This window comes from Lampris incognitus, chromosome 3 (genome assembly GCF_029633865.1).
Source record: "Lampris incognitus isolate fLamInc1 chromosome 3, fLamInc1.hap2, whole genome shotgun sequence".
NCBI classification, from domain to species: Eukaryota; Metazoa; Chordata; class Actinopteri; order Lampriformes; family Lampridae; genus Lampris; species Lampris incognitus.
Genome location: NC_079213.1, coordinates 89,129,842 through 89,153,913, shown reverse-complemented (window position 1 = coordinate 89,153,913; position 24,072 = coordinate 89,129,842). Strand labels below are relative to the sequence as shown.

The 24,072-nt window shown below is 41.4% G+C and overlaps 1 protein-coding gene across 1 annotated transcript in view; it reads right to left on the bottom strand.

The window, feature by feature from the left end:
- The window catches only part of LOC130109880 (lisH domain-containing protein ARMC9), a 69,132-nt gene that overhangs the window by 29,812 nt on the left and 15,248 nt on the right, over window positions 1-24,072 (bottom strand). The window contains exons 11-16 of the mRNA XM_056276850.1: window positions 23,822-23,933; window positions 23,076-23,168; window positions 18,400-18,490; window positions 3,415-3,538; window positions 2,678-2,817; window positions 461-537 (exon numbers count right to left, since the gene is read on the bottom strand). Of these exons, the coding sequence (XP_056132825.1) occupies window positions 461-537; window positions 2,678-2,817; window positions 3,415-3,538; window positions 18,400-18,490; window positions 23,076-23,168; window positions 23,822-23,933 (637 nt within the window). The remainder of the gene's footprint in view (window positions 1-460; window positions 538-2,677; window positions 2,818-3,414; window positions 3,539-18,399; window positions 18,491-23,075; window positions 23,169-23,821; window positions 23,934-24,072) is intronic.

The following is a 24,072-nucleotide window of genomic DNA, read 5'->3' as shown; positions in this document are numbered from 1 at the left end:
ATCTTGTAATTGCTTGCTTCCGTTTCTGTTTTTTCCCCCTTGTCTATTAATAGTTTTGTACATCACATTGGCTAAAACTTGTTTTTTGTATGTGGTTTGACAATGAAATGGTTTTGACCCACTGAGAATGTTTTTAATTGGTGAATGTGTGGGATGTTGTCAGCTGTTGTGTATGATGATCAGTGTTCTATGCTTTCTTTCAAGACAATTGATAGATAATTTGGTGTTAGGAACATTGCATGTTTGTTGCTTTAATGAATCTGAGGTGTGTATGCGCCCTTGTCTGTGCACACATTATATGTGCCTGCTTACTGTATAATGAACGTGGGTTTGCGTCTAGTAAATAAGCCGTGCATTTCTGTGCACATTCACCTATGGGGGTTGTTTGTGGGTGTGTGTGTGTGTGTGTGTGTGTGTGTGTGTGTGTGTGTGTGTGTGTGCGTGTGCGCATGCATATCACCTCATGGTTCTCATGTCCCAGTAGGTCAGTCAGAACCTTCAGCACATGCTTGGCATCCTCAGCACATTTCCTTTTTCCTGTGCAAACAGCCATAATGGCATGCACAAATAAACAGACAGATCCTCACACATACATACACACATCTTACAAAACAAGAAACATCTCTACTTTCCCATTTGTTTTATTTGTTCTTCTTATCAACCTGGGTTGCCACTGGGGTTGTGGGATGGGGGTGGGGGCATAGTTTTATCTTCTTGTGTTTCTAAGTGTGCAAAAGAAAACTCTGCTGTAACTCAGATCAGATTCACTTTTGTATGACTGTTACTTCAATGGTAGTTCTGGATTAGAATTGGAAATTCGATAAAAAGTAGGCCTCCGGCAATTTAAACAAGGGCACATTATGTTATGGGATGAGGAAAGGGGAGTGGTGTGTGTGTGTGTGTGTGTGTGTGTGTGTGTGTGTGTGTGTGTGTGTGTGTGTGTGTGTGTGTGTATGTATTTGAGGCAGAGACATGATATGCAAGTACACTCTAGAAATGATGTAAGAGGAGCCACGTAAGAGGGAGAGAGCACTATTAAAGCAATGTTTTTAGGAGAGTAATAGAGGAGAACATTTTATTGACAGTGTGGCCTTATATAATATAATAAGGGGCTGCACTGTCCCCTAAATAAAATTATCCATCAGGAATGAAGTCAGACAGAGGGTCTACACAGTTTTGGAAATGATAAATTGATTTAAATTGACATTGCAGACTTTTAATTAGTTGATATTTTCTCATTACATTAGTTTCGCATTACAATTCTACTCTGGTAGGCCTATAAAATTCAAAGCCTTTATGTATGTGTTTGAGTGGACAAACATTCAGTTTTGTGTTTCGGAGGGGCATCTTGATAAATAATTTTTTTCTGGTTGCTTTTTTGGCATAAGACATTTCATATTTGGAGAATAAAAAAGACTCTGAAAATGATATAATTTCAAAAGAGAGATGTGTACTCTCACAAAATGACCGACAGCATGACAAATGACAGTACTTTTCAAAGAATAGCAATTCACCAAAGTCCTTTGACAACAATTTTTTACAAAGGGAATGGAATGCTATTCTTCAAAATGCATATTCAGTAATTTTGGAAATGAATTTCTCACATTCCGTTTAGATGTCTTCCAAAGAAAAATAAAAAGCTCAAAACGGCAGTAGACAACTTTTTTGCTCTAACTTATTACGAAGTAAATGTTGATTGCACAGTGTAAGACTATAGAATAATGACACCATCGGTGTCTAGATTGGTTCCCTATAAGCCTCACTTTCAGGCTTATAGGCCGCCAAATTCTGTGTGCAACCAGGTACGAACTCGTGGGAAAATGACGGCTTGATTTACGGCACAAAGGAAGTGCGTTAACCATTGTGCAATCAAAACCGGGAAAGGATAGTGTTTTTGTTTTGTGCTATCGGTAGCTATCCCCAGTAGCGGAAATGGTGGACGGTTGAACAACTGAAGTGACGGTGGAAACTTTACCTGGCAAGAGAAAAAAAAACATTGACAGATGCAAAGAAGGTGAAGAGGGAGAGTGATAGAAACAAGAGTGAACCTTGGACGGGCATTCACTCGTTGAGCTCTGGTGTTGTATCGAACTCTGTTTCCCCATTGAGATCTGTTTCCCCCTAGTCAGACGAAAGCCTTCGCGTGGAAACAGGTTAGCTAGGTTAAAGCAAGTGTTAGGTTAAGCTTTGAGTTAAGTTGAGGCTAGGTTAATCAAGCATCCCAGTGTTGTATCGAACTCTTGCTAAGGGGGAAACATATCTTGATGTGGAAACAGAGTTTAATACAACATGTGGGACTTGAGAGGGTTCCAAATTGACATTCAGTTGGCATTCTTTCTACTGGATCAGTAAGTAACACAACCTGCCTACTTATTAATACCACCAGATGTTTTACTCTGCCTTTATTGTAGCACTAAGATCGAGGTTTCTACTTCAAATTGGGATTCTTGACAGTTGTTTCTTGCTTTGGACAGTAGCCAGGCTACTAATGAACGGAAAGTGATCTGGTTGTCATTGCGACAGCGACGTAAACAATTAAAACATTTTGAAAGACTGGTGGTTCGGGGGGGGGGGTTGACAAGTTGTCTACTGCAGGTTTAAATTACGAAAAGTACGAATGATCCATTACAGCTACAAATGCTTGCACCCCTGGTTTGGTTTACATGGCAGTGAGTACCTTTTGTGCGCAGACACAGGTTCATGAGCAATGCCACGGAGTACTCTAGGGTATGATCGCTTAGACAGTCAGAATCCTGCAGCTCATCCACCAGCAACCCAATCAACTCATCTGCTATCATTGCCGTCTGCTGACTGCGCCTACAACAATACGATGGCAAGCATTGAGGGGTGAACAGAGTCCAGAAAACGTGAACATAAATACCTGTCATGGAGTTAGAGTGACCTTGTTGTTAGCACATTGGCCCATAGCTCTAAAAAGGTTCATCTGAATTTTGTACACTGATTATAATGAATGGGTAAGTGCTAAAATAAGGATGCAGTGTTAGTTCACGCAGTCTGAGGAGGAATTTTGACACTAGCAGTCTCAAACTGCACCCATCCATTCATCCATTACCCAAACCGCTTATCCTGCTCTCAGGGTCACGGGAATGCTGTACCCACCATTTTTTAAACAATAAAACCAATATATTCAGAGTTGGCAACTAACTTTGTTTGCGATACTGGCCGTAATGGCTGAATGATAACATCACCAGTAACTTCCGTTATTTCACCAGCTAATTAACATTTTTAAAACACAGAAGCATGCCCAAATGGCAGCGTGTTAGCTACAAAAGAGGATGGTAGAGAAGAGAACCTTACTAATGACAGCAGAAAACAGACCAGCAGCTAATTGGTGGTATGTTCCAATTCTGCATACAATAGCATATGTCTATTTCATATCATTTCTAATGATACCTGAGGCTGAGTTTCTGCAGGGCCACTAGAACATTCTCTCTGGTCACAGAGTCTTTCTCCTCCTTCTTGAGGGCCTCTGTCAGGAATCTCAGCAGACAGGGGATCTGGGAAAGGTAGACACGACCTGGAGACAGACAGTAACAACATATAGGGTCACCACTCACATCAAGACTTAATGCAGTAGGTCCGCGGTGGTGTAGCGGTCTAAGCATCGGCTTTGGGTCGATGCAGTTGCCCACTGGAGATCGGGGTTCGCACCTCGGTCTCGTCAGATCCGACTATGGCCAGATTTGATGAAGCATCAATAATTGGCAACACTGTCTTCGGGAGGGGAGCGGAGTCGGCTTGTGTTCGTCACATGAGTGCGCCTCTGGGTGTGTCGGAAAAAGCAGTGGTTCGGCCTGGATTCGCCTTGTCACGAAAGTGGCGAGGCATCTCCTTTAAGACTGCCGGCCGGAGAGATGGAGTTGGCGAACGCATACAGTACGAGGGTGGCTGTTTGAACTAGAATAGGGAGTGGTTGGCCACTAAATTGGGAGAAAAAGGGAAAAATCATAAATATATTTTTAGAAAAAAGACTTACTGCAGTAACCAAAGTTACCGTATTTCCCGGACTACAAGTCGTTTCGGTGTACAGGTAGTCCCCGCGGTAACAACAAGTTCCGTTTATGAGTCTGTTCTCATGTTGAATTTGTATGTAAGTCGGAACAGTTACGTACAGTTCACATCTAGCGCCAATTCGTCAAATGTTTGTCTTAGTATATAGTTTACAGTTTAGTTTACAGTATATAGTTTATACTTTTAAAGTAATAGGCTTTACAGAGGTCGGTTCGTAAGTGTAACATATTGTATTTGTATTCCGTTGTTGCAGTCTGTTCTGTCCCTACACAGCACCCGTACCTCTGTTCACATTGTGCAATAAAGAAGATGGCTCCCAACTGAGACGAGCATCCCATTTTAAGTACATTACGTGGTGTCAGAAGTCTGTCAAGAACAGAAAATTAAGAATAATGGCATATTCGCAATTTGATCACCCCAAGATCGACTGGGAAGCTCCTGATTTATATCAAGAGTTTGAAAGATTCAGGAGTCATTGTTACATCTGGCACTGTTACGACAGTGCATCGTTTTACGTGAATTTCAGTGTTACGTCACCTGTTTGCTTGATGGTCAGTTCGGTATGTTGATTAAATGGAGTAGGTTCAGCTCCAGAGACAGCTCCGGTTTTGCCTGTTATTTCAACATAACAGTCATATCACGTTCGTCTTCGATGGTCCTCTCTCCGAGCTAACGGCTAAACAGTGAGCCGGTTGGCTAGGCACATGGATCGGCAAGCAAGGTAGAGTAATCTACAAGACATTAAACTGGGCTGATGGCGAAAAAGAGGATCCCTCTAAAGTTTTGGATAAGTTTGCCAGCTACATCAGACTGAGGAAAAATAAGCAAATAGCCAGGCATGGTTGGAAACAAGGACCAAGTGAAAGTTTTGATAACTTTGTTAAGGATTTGAGATTGTGAGTATGCTGACCCAGATGACATGTTGATTGATGCCATAATCGTGAGAGTAAGAGAAAAAAGGGTCCAAGAAAGACTGCTGGACAAAGGTGAGGACCTGACACTACCTAAAGCTATAGAAATCCCTCAGCAGTTTGAAATATCACAAAAACAAATAAATCGTCAGAGAGGATGATTCACAAGTATCAGTAGTGTCTGCCAAAGCAAAGTACCCAGCACCTAATAAGATAACATACAGTAAAGGACAGTCAAAACCCACACCTCAGAGGCAGGCATCAGTCAAGCAACCCAAAAGCTGCCCAAGTTGTGGAAAAGACCCCCAGCACAAGTGGAGTAAAGGAAAGTGCCCAACTAAAGGCTCAGTACGTTCCTACTGTAAAAAAAACAAAAACAAAAAAACCCCAAAACAACTCACTGGGTGGCTGTGTGTCGCAAATGTGCAGTACATTCAGTGAGTGGTGAACCAAGTCAGGATTCACTAGATGAGGAAATTCTGCACAGAATTAGGACACAGACCGATAGTCCTGCAGATGACAAATGGAAAGTAAACTTGGAAATTCTGTCTCAGGAAGTGCAGTTCAGGATGGACACAGGTGCCAAATGCAATACACTGACCCTAGACAGATACCAATTCCTCATACACACAGGGTAGCTAAAATGCTCTAGCACAGTACTTCGCTCTTATTCCAACCACAAGCTAAAGCCTGTCACTGCAGTTGATCTACTGATCAAACACAAGAAGTGTGAAGTGAGCGCAGAGTTTGAAATTGTGGACATTGCACATGAAAATGTACTCAGTGATGATACAGCTGAGGCTTTAGGCCTAATTCTTCATCTGGACTCACTAAAAAACACTACTGAAAAAAACATATCAAGCAGTACTGATGTCCCCATTCCAACACAGAGTGTACCAGCTGGACTTGATGAGTTCCCAGAACTGACACGCACCACCATAACCCTCCCAGGTACATACACAATCATAATTGATCCAGATGCAAAGGCCATGGTCCATCCTGTCCACCGCCAACCAGCTGCACTCAGAGAAAAGATAGTGGAGAAACTACATGAGATGGAGAAAGATGGCTACATCACCAAAGTTGACCAACCTATAGAGTGGGTGAGCTCTATGGTAGCCGTAGTGTGTAATGGCAAAATAAGAATCTGCATAGATCCAAGTGATTTAAATAAAGTCATAAAAAGGGAGTACCACCCCATGCGCACCATAGAGGAGGTTGTTTCCACCATACCTGGTGCTAAAGTCTTCTCAGTCCTGGATGCTAAATCTGGATTTCTTCAGATAGTGCTGGATGAAGCGTCATCCTTTCTCACGACCTTCAATACACCGATTGGAAGGTAAAGATGGTTGAGACTCCCATTTGGACTAAAATGCGCACCGGAAATTGTCCAATGTATCATGGACGAATGCTCGAGGGCATCAGCGGAACCATCAGTGTGATGGATGATATTCTCATAGCAGCCCCCACAGTGGAGGAGCATGATGCAGTCCTGCGCAGAGTAGTCAAGAGAGCAACAAGCTACAATCTGAGGCTCAACTTCAACTAATGTCACATTCATCAAGCAGCAGTGCCATACGTGGGACATCTAATAATGGCAGATGGACTGAAACCAGACCCTGTGAAAATTAAGGCAGTACAGAACATGTCGCCGCCAACAGACAAAGATGGTGTCCGCCGCTTTTGGGCGTACAGTTAAGGTCAAAATTATTAGCCCCCTTTATGAAATCAAACAAAACCCTTAACTTTTCCATGGAAATGACCATAACCAAAAGTGTTTATAGTTTAATTGCTTCCAAAAGAACAAAGACAAAATCTCCACTAAACTTGATTAAGATACTTTACTGATGCGCTGAACTGAAACAAGAAAAAACAAAAATGACAAGGCCAAAATTATTAGCCCTCTGACAATTAACAGTCAATAGTGTAACCTTTCTGAACCCAGCCACTGAGGATGCACAAGCCAGTGCATCCTTAGTACCAGTCCCAAGCCCGGACAAATGGGGAGGGTTGCGTCAGGGAGGGCATCCGGCGTAAAATCTTTGCCAAATCAAATATGCGGATCATAAATAAGACTTACATACCGGATCGGTCAAGGCCCGGGTTACCAACGACCGCCACCGGTACTGTTAACCAGCAGGGTGTCGGTGGAAACTATGCTACTGTTGGGCGAAGGAGAAGGAGAGGGGGAAAGCATGTCCAGAGGCAGCTAGAGAGGAGGAAGGGTAGGCATGTGGAGGTGAGAGTTGGAACTTTGAATGTTGGCACTATGACTGGTAAAGGGAGAGAGCTGGCTGACATGATGGAAAGAAGAAAGGTAGGCATACTGTGTGTGCAAGAGACCAGGTGGAAGGGGAGTAAGGCCAGGAGTATCGGAGGTGGGTTCAAACTCTTCTACCACGGTGTGAATGGGAGGAGTAATGGGGTAGGGGTAATTCTGAAGGAAGAGTATGTCAAGAGTGTGCTGGAGGTGAAGAGAGTGTCAGACAGAGTGATGAGTATGAAGCTGGAAATTGAAGGTTTATTGCTGAATGTTATCAGCGCATATGCCCCGCAAGTTGGGTGTGAGATGGATGAAAAAGAAGAATTCTGGAGTGAGTTGGACGACATGGTGGAGAGGGTACCCAAGGAGGAGAGAGTGGTGATTGGAGTGGACTTCAATGGACATGTTGGTGAAGGGAACAGAGGTGATGAGGAGGTGATGGGAAGGTATGGAGTCAAGAAGAAAAATGTGGAAGGACAGATGGTGGTCGATTTTGCGAAAAGGATGGAAACGGCTGTGGTGAATACATATTTCAAGAAGAGGGAGGAACACAGAGTGACGTACAAGAGTGGAGGAAAGTGCACACAGGTGGACTATATCTTATGTAGAAGGCGCCATCTAAAAGGGATTGGAGACTGCAAGGTGGTGACAGGGGAGAACGTAGCTAGGCAGCATCGGATGGTGGTTTGTAGGATGACTTTGGAGACCAAGAAGAGGAAGCGAGTGAAGACACAGTCGAAGATCAAATGGTGGAAGTTGAAGAAGGAAGACTGTTGTGTGGAGTTCAGGCAGGAGTTAAGAGAGGGACTGGGTGGTAGTGAAGAGTTGCCAGATGGCTGGAAAACCACTGCAGAAATAGTGAGGGAGACAGCTAGGAAGGTACTTGGTGTGTCATCAGGACAGAGGAAGGAAGACAAGGAGACTTGGTGGTGGAATGAGGAAGTACAGCAAATTATACAGAGGAAAAGGTTGGCAAAGAAGAAGTGGGATAGTAAGAGAGATGAAGAAAGTAGACAGGAGTACAAGGAGATGCAGCGTAAAGTGAAGAGAGAGGTGGCAAAGGCAAAGGAAAAGGCGTATGGTGAGTTGTATGACAGATTAGACACTAAGGAAGGAGAAAAGGACTTGTACCGATTGGCTAGACAGAGGGACCAAGCTGCAAAGGATGTGCAGCAAGTTAGGGCGATCAAGGATAGAGATGGAAATGTGCTGACAAGCGAGGAGAGTGTGCTAAGAAGGTGGAAGGAATACTTTGAGGGGCTGATGAATGAAGAAAATGAGAGAGAGAGAAGGTTGGATGATGTAGGGATAGTGAATCAGGAGGTTCAGCGGATTAGCAAGGAGGAAGTGAGGGCAGCTATGAAGAGGATGAAGAGTGGAAAGGCAGTTGGTCCTGATGACATACCTGTGGAGGCATGGAGATGTTTAGGAGCAGGCAGTGGGGTTTTTAACTAGATTGTTTAACACAATCCTGGAAAGTGAGAGGATGCCTGAGGAGTGGAGAAGAAGCATACTGGTACCGATTTTCAAGAACAAGGGCGATGTGCAGAACTGTAACAACTACAGAGGTATAAAGTTGATCAGCCACAGCATGAAGATTTAGGAAAGAGTAATAGAAGCTAGGTTAAGAGGAGAGGTGACGATCAGCGAGCAGCAGTATGGTTTCATGCCACAAAAGAGCACCACAGATGTGATGTTTGCTTTGAGAATGTTGATTGAGAAGTATAGAGAAGGCCAGAAAGAGTTGCATTGTGTCTTTGTAGATTTAGAGAAAGCTTATGACAGAGTGCCGAGAGAGGAGGTGTGGTATTGTATGAGGAAGTCAGGAGTTGCAGAGAAGTATGTAGGAGTGGTGCAGGATATGTATGAGGGAAGTGTGACAATGGTGAGGTGTGTGGTTGGAATGACAGATGGGTTCAAGGTGGAGGTGGGATTACATCAAGGATCGGCTCTTAGCCCTTTCTTGTTTGCAATGGTGATGGACAGGTTGACGGACAAGATCAGGCAGGAGTCTCCATGGACGATGATGTTCGCGGATGACATTGTGATCTGTAGCGAGAGCAGGGTGCAGGTTGAGGAGAGCCTGGAGAGGTGGAGGTATGCACTGGAGAGAAGAGGAATGAAAGTCAGTAGGAGCAAGACGGAATACCTATGCGTGAATGAGAGAGAGGACAGTGGAATGGTCAGGATGCAAGGAGTGGAGGTGACAAAGGCATTTGAGTTTAAATACTTGGGATCAACTGTCCAAAGTAACGGGGAGTACAGTAGAGAGGTGAAAAAGAGAGTGCAGGCAGGTTGGAGTGGGTGGAGAAGTGTGTCAGGAGTGATTTGCGACAGAAGGGTATCAGCAAGAGTTAAAGGGAAAGTTTACAAGATGGTTGTGAGACCAGCTATGTTATATGGTTTGGAGACAGTGGCACTGACGAAAAGACAGGAGGCGGAGCTGGAGGTGGCAGAGTTGAAGATGCTAAGATTTTCATTGGGAGTAATGAAGAAGGACAGGATTAGGAACGATTATATTAGAGGGACCGCTCAGGTTGGACGGTTTGGAGACAAAGCAAGAGAGGCAAGATTGAGATGGTTTGGACATGTGTGGAGGAGAGATGCTGAGTATATTGGGAGAAGGATGCTGAATATGGAGCTGCCAGGGAAGAGGAGAAGAGGAAGGCCAAAGAGGAGGTTTATGGATGTGGTGAGGGAAGACATGCAGGTGGCTGGTGTGACAGAGGAAGACGCAGAAGACAGGAAGAAATGGAAACGGATGATCCGCTGTGGCGACCCCTAACGGGAGCAGCCGAAAGTAGTAGTAGTAGTAGTAGTGTAACCTTTCTGACTCACAACTGACAACAACCTCTTATGGTACCTCCTAACTAGGTTGGCACATGTCTCTTGAGGGATCTTAGCCCATTCTTCCATGGCAAATTGTTCCAGCTCATCCAAATTGCATGGTTTTCGAGCATGGACATTAACTTTGAGCTCCCGCCACAGATTCTCAATAGGATTGAGATCTGGGCTCTGAGAGGGCCACTCCAGGACCTTGATTTTGGTGTCCTTCAAAACGTTTTGGACCAAGTTGGATGTATGCTTTGGGTCACTGTCTTGCTGGAAGACCCTGCAGCGACCTAAAGCTAGACTGGCAGCAGATTTCTTTACATTATCCTTCAAAATGTCAACATAATCTTCTTTCTTCATGATCCCATGCACCTGAACAAGGTTCCCTGTGCATGAAGCAGCAAAACAGCCCCACAGCATTATGCCCCCACCTCCATGTTTAACTGTGGCAACTGTGTTTTTAGGGTTGAAGGCCTCTCCCTTCCTTTGCCAAACAAAAACAATATCCATGTGTCCAAACAGCTCAAGTTAGTCTCATCAGACCAAAGGACAGCCTTCCAAAACTCATGCCTATGTTTCAAATGTTCACGGGCAAACTTCAGTCTGGCTTTGATGTGCTGCTGTGTGAGCAATGGAGTTTTTCTTGGATGATGACCTCAAAGCCCATCACGGGGAAGAACCCCCACAACAGTCTTCCTTGAAACATCAAGTCCAGAAGAGGCCAGTTCAGCAACAATCATCTTGGCAGAGATCCGGGGATTGTTGTTGACATCTCTGACTATTTTCCTCTCTAAAGTTTTTGAAATCTTGCACTTTCGACCATGCCCATGTTTGTTCCTGACAGAATTTGTCTCCTTGTGCTTTGCAGTGATGCAACGTACACCTGTTCTACACACTGTGAAACGCTTGGAAATGGCAGTATAGCTTTCCCCCTTAAGATGAGCATCCACTATCTTCTTTCTGAGTTCCAGACTGATTTCTTTACTTTTTGGCATGATGAAATTACTTCTTACCAAGAATTTTAGAGTAGTCTCTCTCAATCCAGTGTTCAAGTGGCACTAGTCCTGATCATTGGAGTCCCTTAAGTGAAGTTCAATGCTGACTGATTGCTCAGGTGTGGTTTGAAAGCTGATTGATTGCTCAGGTGTTTTTTGAAAGCAAAAAAATCACATGTGGGCTAATAATTTTGACCACCTCAATTTTCACTACATTTGGTATAAAGCAAGCCTCAAGATTTATTTTACATTCCAAAATGTACCAAATAGGGGCCTTAACATTGATGAATGTTTTACTATGCGAACTTTTATGAATGATGCAAACACTGGGCAGCATTTTAGGGAAATGTTCCACAGTTCCTTGGGGGCTAATAATTTTGACCTTAACTGTACCTGTCAAAGTTCATACTAAGCCTCAGTGAAGAGGATGCTCTGCTGCGTCAGCTCCTCAAAAGCAATGTGGAGTTTGCATGGCAGCCAGCACAGCGGCAAGCTTTTGACAATCTCAAGGAGTTGTGCACGCATCCTCCAGTGCTGAAGTTTTTTGACCCCACAAAGCCTGTCGAAATATACTGTGATGCCAGCAGCACTGGACTAGGAGTGGTTTTGCTGCAGGACAGTCACCTCGTTGCCTTCTCATCAAGGTCACTGACTGACGCAGAAACGCGCTATGGACAAATCGAAAAGGAGATGCTCTCCGTTGGGTATGCCTGTGTCAAGTTTCACAACTATATATTTGGGCAGGAGGCCACGTAATAAGCTGCCTACTGCTCGTGTGCTACTTGCACCAACAGCCTATCACCCTCTCAAAGTAAAGCGTCTGCTGGACAAAAGTAAGGACATCCAAAAGTTCTGCAAAGGGGCAGGCAAACCTCGTGTTGCCCTTAAGCCTGGGGATGAGGTTAGGATGCAACCCTATACTGGCAACCACAAATGGTCCCCAGGAGTTGTAGTTAAACCGCACAGTGCTCCACAGTCCTATGTTGTAGACTGTGGGAACAAGGAGTACCGCCGCAACAGCCAACACCTCCGCAGCCGCCAACCGTCCATGCCACTGGGTTCGGAATGAACCTTGGACTGAACTATCAGATCCTCTAACTGAGAAGCAGCCACAACCTCCAGCTCTTCCGGAACTGCCACACTCACCACCTAAAATACCTTTGAGCTTCACTCAAGCCCGGCCAGCTGAACAGCTTACTACTAGGTGGGGCAGAGTTGTGAAGCCTCCTGATAGACTGAATCTGTAAGTGTTTGAGTTTGAGTTGAGTTTGATGTTTTGAGTTGTTTTTCTCACCTTGAGAAAGTGAAGCACTGGTAAACACTCCTTCCAAGTTATTGTGTGAAGAATTACATTTAGACGTGAACAGGTGTTTTGTTTATTGACACAAGTTCAATGAATGTTTATTTTTGTTTAAGAGGGGAGATGTAACATATTGTGTTTACATTCCGTAGCTGCAGTCTGTTCTGTCCCTACACAGTACCCGTACCTCTGTTCACATTGCGCAATAAACAAGATGGCTCCCAACTGAGACATGTGTCCCGTTTTAAGTACATTACAGTAAGTATGGGAGTTCATAACTTGGGCGTTCATAACCCGGGGACTACCTCTATAAGTCGCATTTATATGGTGGTATAGTATTTAAAATCAACATTAAATTAAATTAATTAAATTAATTAGAGGAAGATGCAGAGGACAGGAAGAGATGGAAATGGATGATCCGCTGTGGCGACCCCTAACGGGAACAGCAGAAAGTAGTAGTAGTAGTAGTAGTAGTAGTAGTATTTCAAATTAAGTCATAAGATGCCATCAGTGCTACACACAGTGCTATCTCGTGGCCTTAATTGAAATGCAGTGTATTCTTATAACACATTTACAAAAAAAAAAAAAAAAACGACTTATAGTCCTGGAAATACAGTATCTGTAACGGCTGAGCCATCTTTCCATTTAAATATCTATTTCAACTCTTGACAGTCTGGCACGTGGTTTTAAAATTGAGTGAAAATGTTGATACATAGGACAGGAGCAGTACTGTTTTTAAAGTTCCACTACAGCTCTCTATTCCTAGTTTCTACCCTACAACACACACTCGCATCATTCTCAGTGCTGGTTCTGGATTTAAATTCTGTGGTGCTTTTAATTCATCATCCTTTATTTCTACTATATCCCTTCTCAATCCAGATGCACTGTTAAATTCCTTCAGTGATCAGTGCCTATCCATCCTTAACCAAATTGCACCATTTAAAACTTGGTGCAAACTAGTACATAACACCCATAAAAACCAAATGTTAAGATTGCACAAAGCAGTAAGGATGCGAGATCAGCTTATTTCTCTGAACTGATAACTAGAAATAACCACAACCCAAAAGTTATATTTAGGGTTATTGATTCTGATATTAATGGTCCCTCCACTTCTTTTTCTGAACCTGATGTTGCTCAGCTGTTACAGATACTGTATTTCCTGGACTATAATTTGCTGGTTTTTTTTTTTTTTAATTTTGTCAGAAGAATACACTGCATTTAAGTTAAGGCCATGAGATAGCACTGTGTGGAGCACTGATAGCATCTTATGACTTAATTTGAAATACTACTACTAATACTACTACTACTCATTAAGAATAATAACAAATCTATGTTCCTTTGTGGGATTAATGAGAGTGATATCATTGAAATGGTTAGAAAACTCAAAAACAAAAAGTCAACTGACATAAATTCCATTGACATGGTAATAATCAAAGAAGTCATTGATCTTATTGTAAGACCTCTGACCTACATTTGTAATCTGTCCTTTCAAAAAGGGGTTTTTCCGAATAATATGAAAACCGCAAAGGTAATACCAATATTCAAAAGCGATAAGTATTGTATTGATAACTATAGACCAGTGTCCCTTCTTCCTCAATTTTCAAAAATATTAGAGAAACTATTTGCTAAACAATTGGATCTTTTTATTGATAAATATGAACTGCTCAGTGAGCACCAGTATGGGTTTAGGGGAAACCGAACGACTACATACGCAGTAATGGAGATGGTAGTAGAAATAACAAAGGCAATTGAAAATGATGAGTGTTCAGTTGGTATTTATATTGATTTACAGAAGGCGTTCAATACCACCGATCACAGCATATTATTGAGAAAACTGGAGAAGTATGGATTAAGAGGTGTAGCTTATTCTTGGCTGAAGAGTTACTTAGAAAATAGACAGCAATGTGTACAAATCAAGAACACTTTCACAATTTAGGAAGGTCACCTATGGTGTACCACAGGGATCTGTGATTGGTCCGAAACTTTTTTTTGCTTTATATTAATGATATTTGCAATGTTACTGATTTGTTGAAATTTATTGTTTTTGCAGATGGTACAAACATGTACTGCTCTGGTAATAATTTACAGGAATTATTGTCTTCCACTGAAAGAGAGTTGAAAACCCTCAAAACCTAGTTTGATGTCAATAGATTGTCATTCAATATTAAAAAAACAAAATTCATGGTTTTCGGGAATCGAAAAGAAATTGACAAGGATATTAAATTAAAAATATGTGATGCTGAAATTGAAAGAGTGACCGAGATTAAATTCCTAGGGGTGGTTATTGACCATAAATTAACATGGAAACAGCATGTCCAATATATAAAAGGAAAGATTTCTAAGTCAATAGCAATTCTGTACAAATCAAGAAACATATTAAATTATAAGGCTTTACATATTACTTACTGCTCACTCATACTTCCTTATATATCATACTGTGTTGAAGTCTGGGGATTAACGTATAAAACAACTGTTAATGCAATAGTTCTCTTACAAAAACGAGCCACAAGACTTATTAATAAGGTTGACTACTATGAACATACTGACCCACTGTTTATGAAATCGCATGTTATGAAATTTAATGATCTGGTATATTACAAAACAATGCAAATAATGTATAGAGCTAAATCAAATCTACTCCCAGTCACCATACAAAGCTTTTTCTCATCTCAAGAGACAAAGTATGATTTCAGAGATGTCTGCAAATTTACGGTACCAAAGGCTAAAAAGGAGATTAAAAGGAGATGTTTATCTGTTTTAGGTGTTTCAATATGGAATGGTGCTGATATTAATTTAAGAAGGTGTAGTACATTTCAGATTTTCAAAAGGATGGTTTGTAAAGTAATTTTCGAGGGCTATAAGTGTCCATGATTTTGTAAAGGTTTTTTGTGTTCTTTTTATGATTTTGTTTTATTATTTTTTCTACAGACTCTGTGACTTTATTTGGTCTTGTAAAAACTGTTGATGGGTAGCTTAATGTGTCCTAAAGGACAGGCTTAAATATAAGCATTATGCTTCTGCCTGTGCCTTTTCAGTCACTGTTTTGAGTACATTGTTTGTATTGTAAACATTTGTTAATTGTGGGTGACTGAATAAATATAGGTAGTCCCTGGGTTATGAATGCCCAAGTTATGAACTCCCGTACTTACGAACCAACCTTTGTAAAGCCTATAATTTTAAAAATCGAGTTACACATACTAACGAATGGATGGACTACTTTGCGCAATGCTCAAAACCCTGCATGTTTTAGGCGGTTTGTCGGCATGAGGGAGAACAAGCCACGCCGTCGTCACCATTTTAAGTTGGGTTACGTAAGCATTGTTTTGTGCGTTGTGTTTTCACCTCAGTTTTTCGTGTGTTTACCCTCATAATCATGACTTCAAAGCGTAAATCTGATGCAAGTAATGGTGATGCATCGAAGAAAAGGAAAGCAATCGCGATTGAAACGATGTTGAGCTGTCCAAAAAATTTCTCACTCAATTTGTAAATAAGGTGGACAATATCAGGTCCCAAATCCAGCCTGGCCTTTCCTCGTTTCCTCATGACCTGACCTCATTCTTTTCATTCCCATGTTAATTCTGCCTCTTTTACCCAGTTTCAACCCATTTCAATTCCAGTGTTAAAAGTACAGTTAGAGAGTACAGAGAGTACATAGAACTCCTCCTCCTGCGTATTAGACATAATCTCCACTAAGCTGCTCAGGGAGGTATTTTCTACTGTTAGCCCTGTTATTCTGCAAATTTTTAATAATTGTCTGGCCTCTGGTTTGTTTCCAGATAGTTTTAAGCATACTATTGTTCACCCATTGCTAAAGAACCTAATTTGGATCTCCTGTCCTTAAGCAACTACAGACCAATCTCCAAATTATCTTTTTTCATCTAAGGTTCTCAAGAAAGCAATTTCATCTCAACTGATATCTTTTATGAATACTAATAGTGTTTTTAACAGGTTTGAGTCTGGTTTTAGAGCACATCATAGTACCTATTCTAACCTAGCTCTTGTTAAGGTTACTTGTGACCTACTGCTGAAAGCAGACAGAGGTGACTGTTGGATTTTAGTGCTTTTAGACTTAAGTGCTGCTTTTGACACAGTTGATTATAGTATCCTTTTACATTGCTTGGAGGAATCAAGGGCTTGGCTCTTAGTTTATTATGCTGACACCTCTCCAACAGAACTTTTTCTTTTGTTCTGGGTTAATCTACTTCATCGATGGCTCAGTTGAGTTATGGTGTCCCTCAAGGCTCAGTTCTTGGCCCGCTTCTTTTTTTCTATCTACATGCTGCCTCTTGGCCAGGTTATTCAAAATCATGATGCGTTTTAACCATTTTTATGCTGATGACATTCAGTTATACATACCACTAAAACCCACAGATCCTAGTAGCCTAGCAAATTTCACAGCTAGCCTTCTTCTTTCGACTCGTCCCCTGTTTTTCAGGGGTTGCTACAGCGGAGTTTATAGTTTCCATCGGTACCATGTGAGGGCATGGCACCAATGGCGGCCATTGTTAACCCGGGCCTTGACCAATCTGGTATTGTCTTGTAAATCCACATACTGATTGGGCAAAATTTTACTTCAGATGCCCTACCTGACACAACCACTAACCCTATGGATAGGGGCACAGGTAAAGCGCTAGATGCCATCCCAGTATTCATGGACTTGTGCCCATGCCTGTCACCTACAATTTCACAACTTACCTCTCTGATATTAAATCCTGGATGTCCCAAATTTTTCTTAAATTTAATAATGATAAGTATGAGGTTATTCTGTTTGGTACCCCAAATTCCATCAGCCCTTTTGACACTAATCTTGGTGGTCTGTCAAATAGTATTAAGCAGGCTACTAGGAATCTAGGGGTAATAGTCGATGCTAACATTTGTTTTGATAATCAAGTCAAAAATGTTGTTCAGTCATGTTTCTTCCAGCTCAAGATAATCTATAAAATTAGGTAATTTGTATCAATTGCTGAATTACAAAAAGTTGTCCATGCTTTTATTTATTCTAAGCTTGATTATTGTAATGCACTTTACTTGGGTATCAGCCAGGGCTCCCTCCACCATCTCCAGTTGGTACAAAACGCCACTGCTCGACTCATTACCGGGACAAAGAGGCATGATACCTCACCCTTGTGCTTGCCTCCCTACACTGGCTCCCTGTTTGATTTCGAATTGATTTTAAAATTTTATTGCTCTTTTAAGGCCTCAGACAGTCCTGCTCCTAATTATATCTGATTTATTGACCTGGTATGCATCCTCTTGACCATTAAGGTCGACAGTTGGAGCCCTGCTGGTTATTCCCAGGTCATGGTTTGTCACAAAGGGTGATTGGGCTTTTGCTGTTAGAGCTCCCACACGATGGAACTCTGCCTACTGAACTCAAACACACTAAGTCTCTAGCTTCCTTTAAATCTCTTCTTAAAACTTTTCTCTGTGTGAAAGCTTTTGGAAATGTTTGATATTTGCTTTTATTTACTTATACTGTTTTTATTTCTATTCCTATTCATTTGGTCTTATTCATTTATTGTTTTTATCTCCTCTGTGCTCATGTCCTATGGTCTTATTCTCATTTTTGCTTTGTCTGGTTTTATTTCTTTTGTAAAGCACTTTGTAACATTGTTAAGAAAAGTGCTATATAAAGTGTATTATTATTATTATTATTGCTATAGAATGTGTCAAGAAAAAATCCTTTGTGACATAACTCTTCATATTTTATATTCTTGATAATTTTCTTTCCTTGACACTGATAACGCTGATATTACTTCACCACTACAAACGCATGCACAGTTCCTGCATGATTCATTCTGTACAGTGTGAGCACAAATGACTGATTAAAGATATTTCTCTTTGTGAAATGATTTTTAAGAAGTCACTGGAAAACCATTACCTATTGTCTGTCTACTGTCAAAGATACTTTTATTCTTGATGAGGTAAAAGCGCCATCGATTGAGTTCTCCCCTTTGAATCCATGCTTTCACAAATGCACTCAAATGGACGAGGACTGACCTTGTAAAGGGCATATATAGTGATATTTGTTAAATCAAATCTAATGGCAATGAGTCAGGGACTTACCCTCTGCAAGGGAGGCAAATGCATTGATGAGACGGGCCATGTATTGACGGACAATCTCCTTCTTTGATCTTATCAAGTGAAGCACAGTTTTCTGTTGAGATAAGGAATAAGTAGTTTATCTTATATATATATATTTTAAAGAGGCCCAAAATTATCTGAGTAGTTTATGTATAGTGCTAAAAGTTACAAAAACATACATGTTTTTGTTAGGAAAATCATACAGACAGCTTACAAAGCAACAGTCAATACAAATGAGGGCGTATAATAAAGGCCTACATGTACAGGAATGTCTTTCAAGTCAAGTCAAGTCAAGTTTATTTATATAGCACATTTAAAACAACCACAGTTGAACCAAAGTGCTTGCTGCACAAGCTTAAAATACAATATAAAATAAGTGACACATATGAATATAAAAATATATGTAAAGAAGACATAATAAAATAAAGAATATAAAATGTAAACAATAAAACATGAGTAAAACTATATTTGCACAATAAAATCAGTGTCAAGCTCAACTTGAATTGAATGCCAGTGAGAAGAGGTAGGTCTTTAACAAAGATTTAAAAGTCTCTAGGGTTTGAGCAGATCTTATGTGTACTGGTAAGTTGTTCCAGAGATCAGGGGCAGCCACTGCAAAGGCTGTCGCCCCTATTCTTAAGTCTGGATCTCGGAACATGTAAGCGCATTTGGTTTGTTGACCTGAGTGCTCTGATTGGTGTATGATGATGTATTAGCTCAGATAAATAAGATGGTGCCAGCCCATTTAAAGACTTAAAAACAAGTAATAAAATCTTAAACTGGATCCTAAAACAGACAGGAAGCCAATGAAGAGAGGCCAGGTCAGGTGTTATGTGATCACGTCGTTTCTTTCCTGTCGGAAGGCAAGCAGCTGCATTTTGTACAAGCTGCAGGCAAGAGCAAGAGCACAAGTCTTCACCAAGAGCAGTATATTCCAAAAACTCCTTTTGTGCATACTGGCACAGATGATACAGGGACAAAGGGACCACACATTTAATGTGAGGAGACAGGTGGGTCATGCCATTCACATTTGATAATATCAATATCAAATGCATAAATGCATTTATAGTTTGATAAGCATTTAGCATTTATGCATTAAATTTTACAGTCTGTGAATGTATTGTGTATGTGTTCATTTTGGTTGATCTGACTCTATTTTCAATTTCAGCTCTCTTTGGTTTTATGTTTTAATATGAAAACCTCAGAAATGAAACTGTTAATTTCCTTGACTCAATCTATTTGCTCATTTCATATGCATAAATATACCTAAGGAATATCTGGTTGGCCATTAATTGATCAAACCCTGCACAATGAAGCATACTCTACATGTGTTAGTCAAGCACTTCTCTTAAAATTTTCCAACAAAATCATAGGCGAAAAACACACAAAAGGCACCTGGGTCACATGATAACAGATGATAACAGAGAGGTCACACACTGCCCTGCAGGCAACCGTTTCCAAAAATTGCCAGTTTGTTTTTGATTTGATTTCAAGCAACACACACCCCACTGCTATTGTAAGGCAGAATAAAGCAGTTAAAAGCGCTAAGTGACCTCAGCCTCCTGTGTGAATCAGAGCACAGTGACACGTGGGTACACGAACAAAGTGTACGTTGCAAGATGAAAAGAGACGCTTTAGCATGTCGCCCTAAGGCTGCAGACAAGATGAATGATAGTTGTCAGTGTGGCTTTGGAGGACAAAGACAAAAAAAGAAAAAGAAAGGAAGGAAGAAAGAGAAAGAAGAAAAATTAACAGGTTTATGAAGCCAAGTTTCACGGAATCTAAAATTGTGAACGGGTAAAACCTGAAACATGATCGACTTTGGCCCATTGATTACTAACAAGGGACATAATTCAAGCATCACAGACCTCTGCCTACAGTCTCGTGATCTAAGGCCATAGCCTTTGGTAACAAGCCTCTGGTCAGATTAAAACAATATGTGTGCTGATCTGAAGGTCAGCATACATATAGTTGGTCATCCGATTACCTTATCGTACTCTAGATTTCTTATCAAGAAAATGAGGGCAAAAAAATGACCATTTAATTTATCCAAATAAATCCTGTAATGATTTTAGTACGGGCAATCAAAGGGGGCAGAATCTCAACAATACATATCTAGTGTAAAATTATCCTTCAAATAGTGACACAGCAACCAAAGAAGCCTGATGACTGATAATTTGAATCTTCGTGTTTAAAGCTGCAGTTGGTAACTTTGGAGAAAAGAACAAGAGAGAGAGATTTCGAGAGATTTTGAACACAAACACCAACACCCCCTCCCCTCCTGCTCCTTCTCCAGCCCCTCCCTTCCTTGGGTAGCCCTTCCCCCAAACAAAACTCAGGCTCGTTCATGTGAGTTCATTTTTACTGGCGGTGGTAACAGAGAAATAATAACCTAACACTACAAAAAACAGAAAGGAGCTCTAGTATTTTTTTTCAAATTTTTTTGCTTGAATATGCAGTTGTTGGCAACAGAGAATTGGAAATTTACTAGGAGTCGATTCCAACGCTGCCTGAGCTTTGTTGTCCGCCATTGGTATGGATTTCTCGTGAGTGCTCAGGAAACTCAAGACAGCAACATGATTGACAAGAAGTAGGGGCAGCCCCTCAACCTATCAGGGCGGAGAGGCCAGAGAGAAGCCCTGATTGGTCAAAGCTTACAGAAGCGGTAGCATTTTCAGATTCCTGAATACAGAGGCAGGGGATAACACTGAGATCCCAATTTATTCTCAGACCACTTATATTACTGATAGCTGAAAGGGTACTATGGCATTTTAACCAAATAAAACACAAAAAAAGTTACCAACTGTAAATTTAATTGGTTCTGAAAATGACCACTTGGGGACATCCATTATCCATTATCCAAGCCACTTATCCTGCTCTCAGGGTCTCAGGGATGCTGGAGCCTATCCCAGCAGTCATTGGGCAGCAGGCAGGGAGACACCCTGGACAGGCCACCAGGCCATCACAGGGCCCCACTTGGGGACAATCACCAGTCAAATGGCATTAGTTTCCAAGTTAATCTAACACTATTAGCCACCTTTGCATGGTATCAGTCACTATTTGGAGGTTCTAATGTACTCTTAAAAAGCTTGTCAAATGAAGCTTGGCACTGTCCCAGCTGATCTAGATCAACAGCAGTTTGCCTACCAGGCAAACAGATCGACTGAGGATGCCATTTGTGTGGCTCTAAATACAGCTCTTTCTCTCCTGGAAAGACCCAACACCTATGTCAGGATGCTCTTGTTGATTACAGCTCGGCGTTTAACACCATCATACCAAACAAGCTGGTCAACAAACTCCACAAACTAGACTTAACTCCCTCCATATGCAATTGGATACTGGACTTCCTCATCAACCGCCCCCAGACTGTAACACTGGGCAAGCACACATCCTCCACCCTCATTCTGAGCACCGGTGTCCCCCAGGGTTGTGTGCTGAGCCCCCTCCTTTATGCACTATTCACACGACTGCCAACCCATCCACAACTCAAACACTATTGTTAAGTTTGCAGATGATACGACAGTCATTGGGATCACACCAGACAAAAACGAAGCGGCATACAGGGAGGAAGTTCAGAACCTGATAATGTGGTGTGGTATCAACAACCTGGTCTTAAACATCAAAAAGACCAAGGAGATTATCGTGGACTTTAGCACCTCCAAGATCACACACAGTCCTGTCCACATCAACACAGAGTCTGTGGAGAGAGTCCTGAGCTCAAGGTTCCTGGGAGTCACCATCACAGAGGACCTCACCACTGCTGCGAACACCTCAGCAGTGGTGAGTAAGACACAATAATGTCTTTATTTTCTGAGGATACTAAGGAGAGCCAACCTCCCCCCAAAACTGTTCATCAACTTTTGTAGTTGCTCCATTGAGAGCATCCTAACAAACTGCATGACACCCTGGTACAGCAGCTGTACCAAAGCTGACAAAAAAAGCCCTCCAGTGTGTTGTGGAAACAGCACAGGACATTGCTGGCATTGAGCTGCCTTCACTAGAACATCTTCACAGCACTTGTTGTGTGAGGAGTGCTAGAACATCATAAAACACATTACACACCCTGGATACCATCTGTTTCAGCCCCTCCCATCAGGTAGGTGCTTCAGGTCAATCTGCACATGCACAAAGAGACTGAAAAGCTTCTTTCCAAAAGATGTGGCACTAATGAACTCAGACATCTGCTCAGTCCAATGAGACTGATGTGCCGCCACCATCGGGCATGTGCAATATTTGCATATATTTACTCACATGTCACTTTAAGCCACTTCATATCTGTCACCGTACCTTTACTGCATGTTTGCTGATGATGTTTTTGCACCCCATAAGTTTTATTTTATCATTAACTGTATTGTATTTTATACCTTTTACTGCTTATATTTTGCAGTTATATTGGTTAGACTCTGTACTTTTTATTGCTGATATTTTATATTTCTTATCTCTTTTATATATGCACCATTTTGAGGTTGTCACACCTGCAATTTCGTTAGGCTTGGCAAAATGGCAATAAAGTTCTTCTTCTTGAAATGAAGCTTGGTTAAGTGCCAATAACTATGATAGTTTTCAGTGGACACAGTTATTTTCCAACATTGCGTTTGATGCCTGCTATGGGATATACTGTACTGATAAAATATAATGCAATGAGGTTTAAATCCCACCTGTTTGTTGCTGTAGCGATCAAGCAGGTCGTTGCTGATGTAGGCCTGCAGAACTGTGTCTCTCTGTTCGCCATGGATAGTGCGAGTCAATCTCTAAAAATAAGGAGAACTTTTAGACCAAAAACTCAATCAGAGCTGCTCAGTGCTCAGAAGACTGAGACCATATGTTGCTCATTGCAAATAACATGTTTGTCATACAAATGTCAAAATGAGACACCATAGTGGCCAGTTTGCAAATTATTAATGGAAGATATTAAGGTATTAATTAGCTTGACAAACTTAAGATTAACAAACAAGTGTGATGCTAGCGTAAAGTTCGCTAACTGTGTCCCCACAAGCTCTCCTCATTTGTGTGAGGTGTGGTATGAATTTTATAACGGTTGTGATTGCGTTTTTTTTTCTTCAGTTTTTGATCCAAAATCCTATTACAGCAATTACTGAAAGAAAAATTTTTATAGAAAAAAAAAATTCCACATCTTAAGCACATTAATGATAAGAAAATATTCAGAATTATTTTGTTTCTTTCAGATAGTATTCTTCTTTAGCGTAGACACATACAACTTAGAAAGGTACTATTGGCATCCACCCACAAATGTCATTAAACCAGCTGTAATACAGAGGGATGTGTTCTGATGCCTACATTAACACCTACTGACTCTGGCACACTGTTTTAATTGCAGCTCAATTTGTTTTACTTATCAGTTTAGAAAAGAAAAGGGCTTTTCATGCCCAGTCCTGATCCTCACCCAGCGCAGGGCCTGAAGCAGAAGCGATTGGAGTCTGTCAGTGCCTCCTACCAGGTCCCTTTTAAGCTTCTCATAGTCTAAAGATGGCAGCAGGGGCACCTCCTTCGGTCTCCTGGAGGTTAGCAGAGGACTCAGATTCAGCCATGTTTGAATTTAGTACAACAGCAAGGATGAACGATGGCTATTTTTTTTGTTGTAGTGGATTTTCTCCCCTTTTTCCCTCCCCAGTGGTACTTGGCCAAATACCCCAC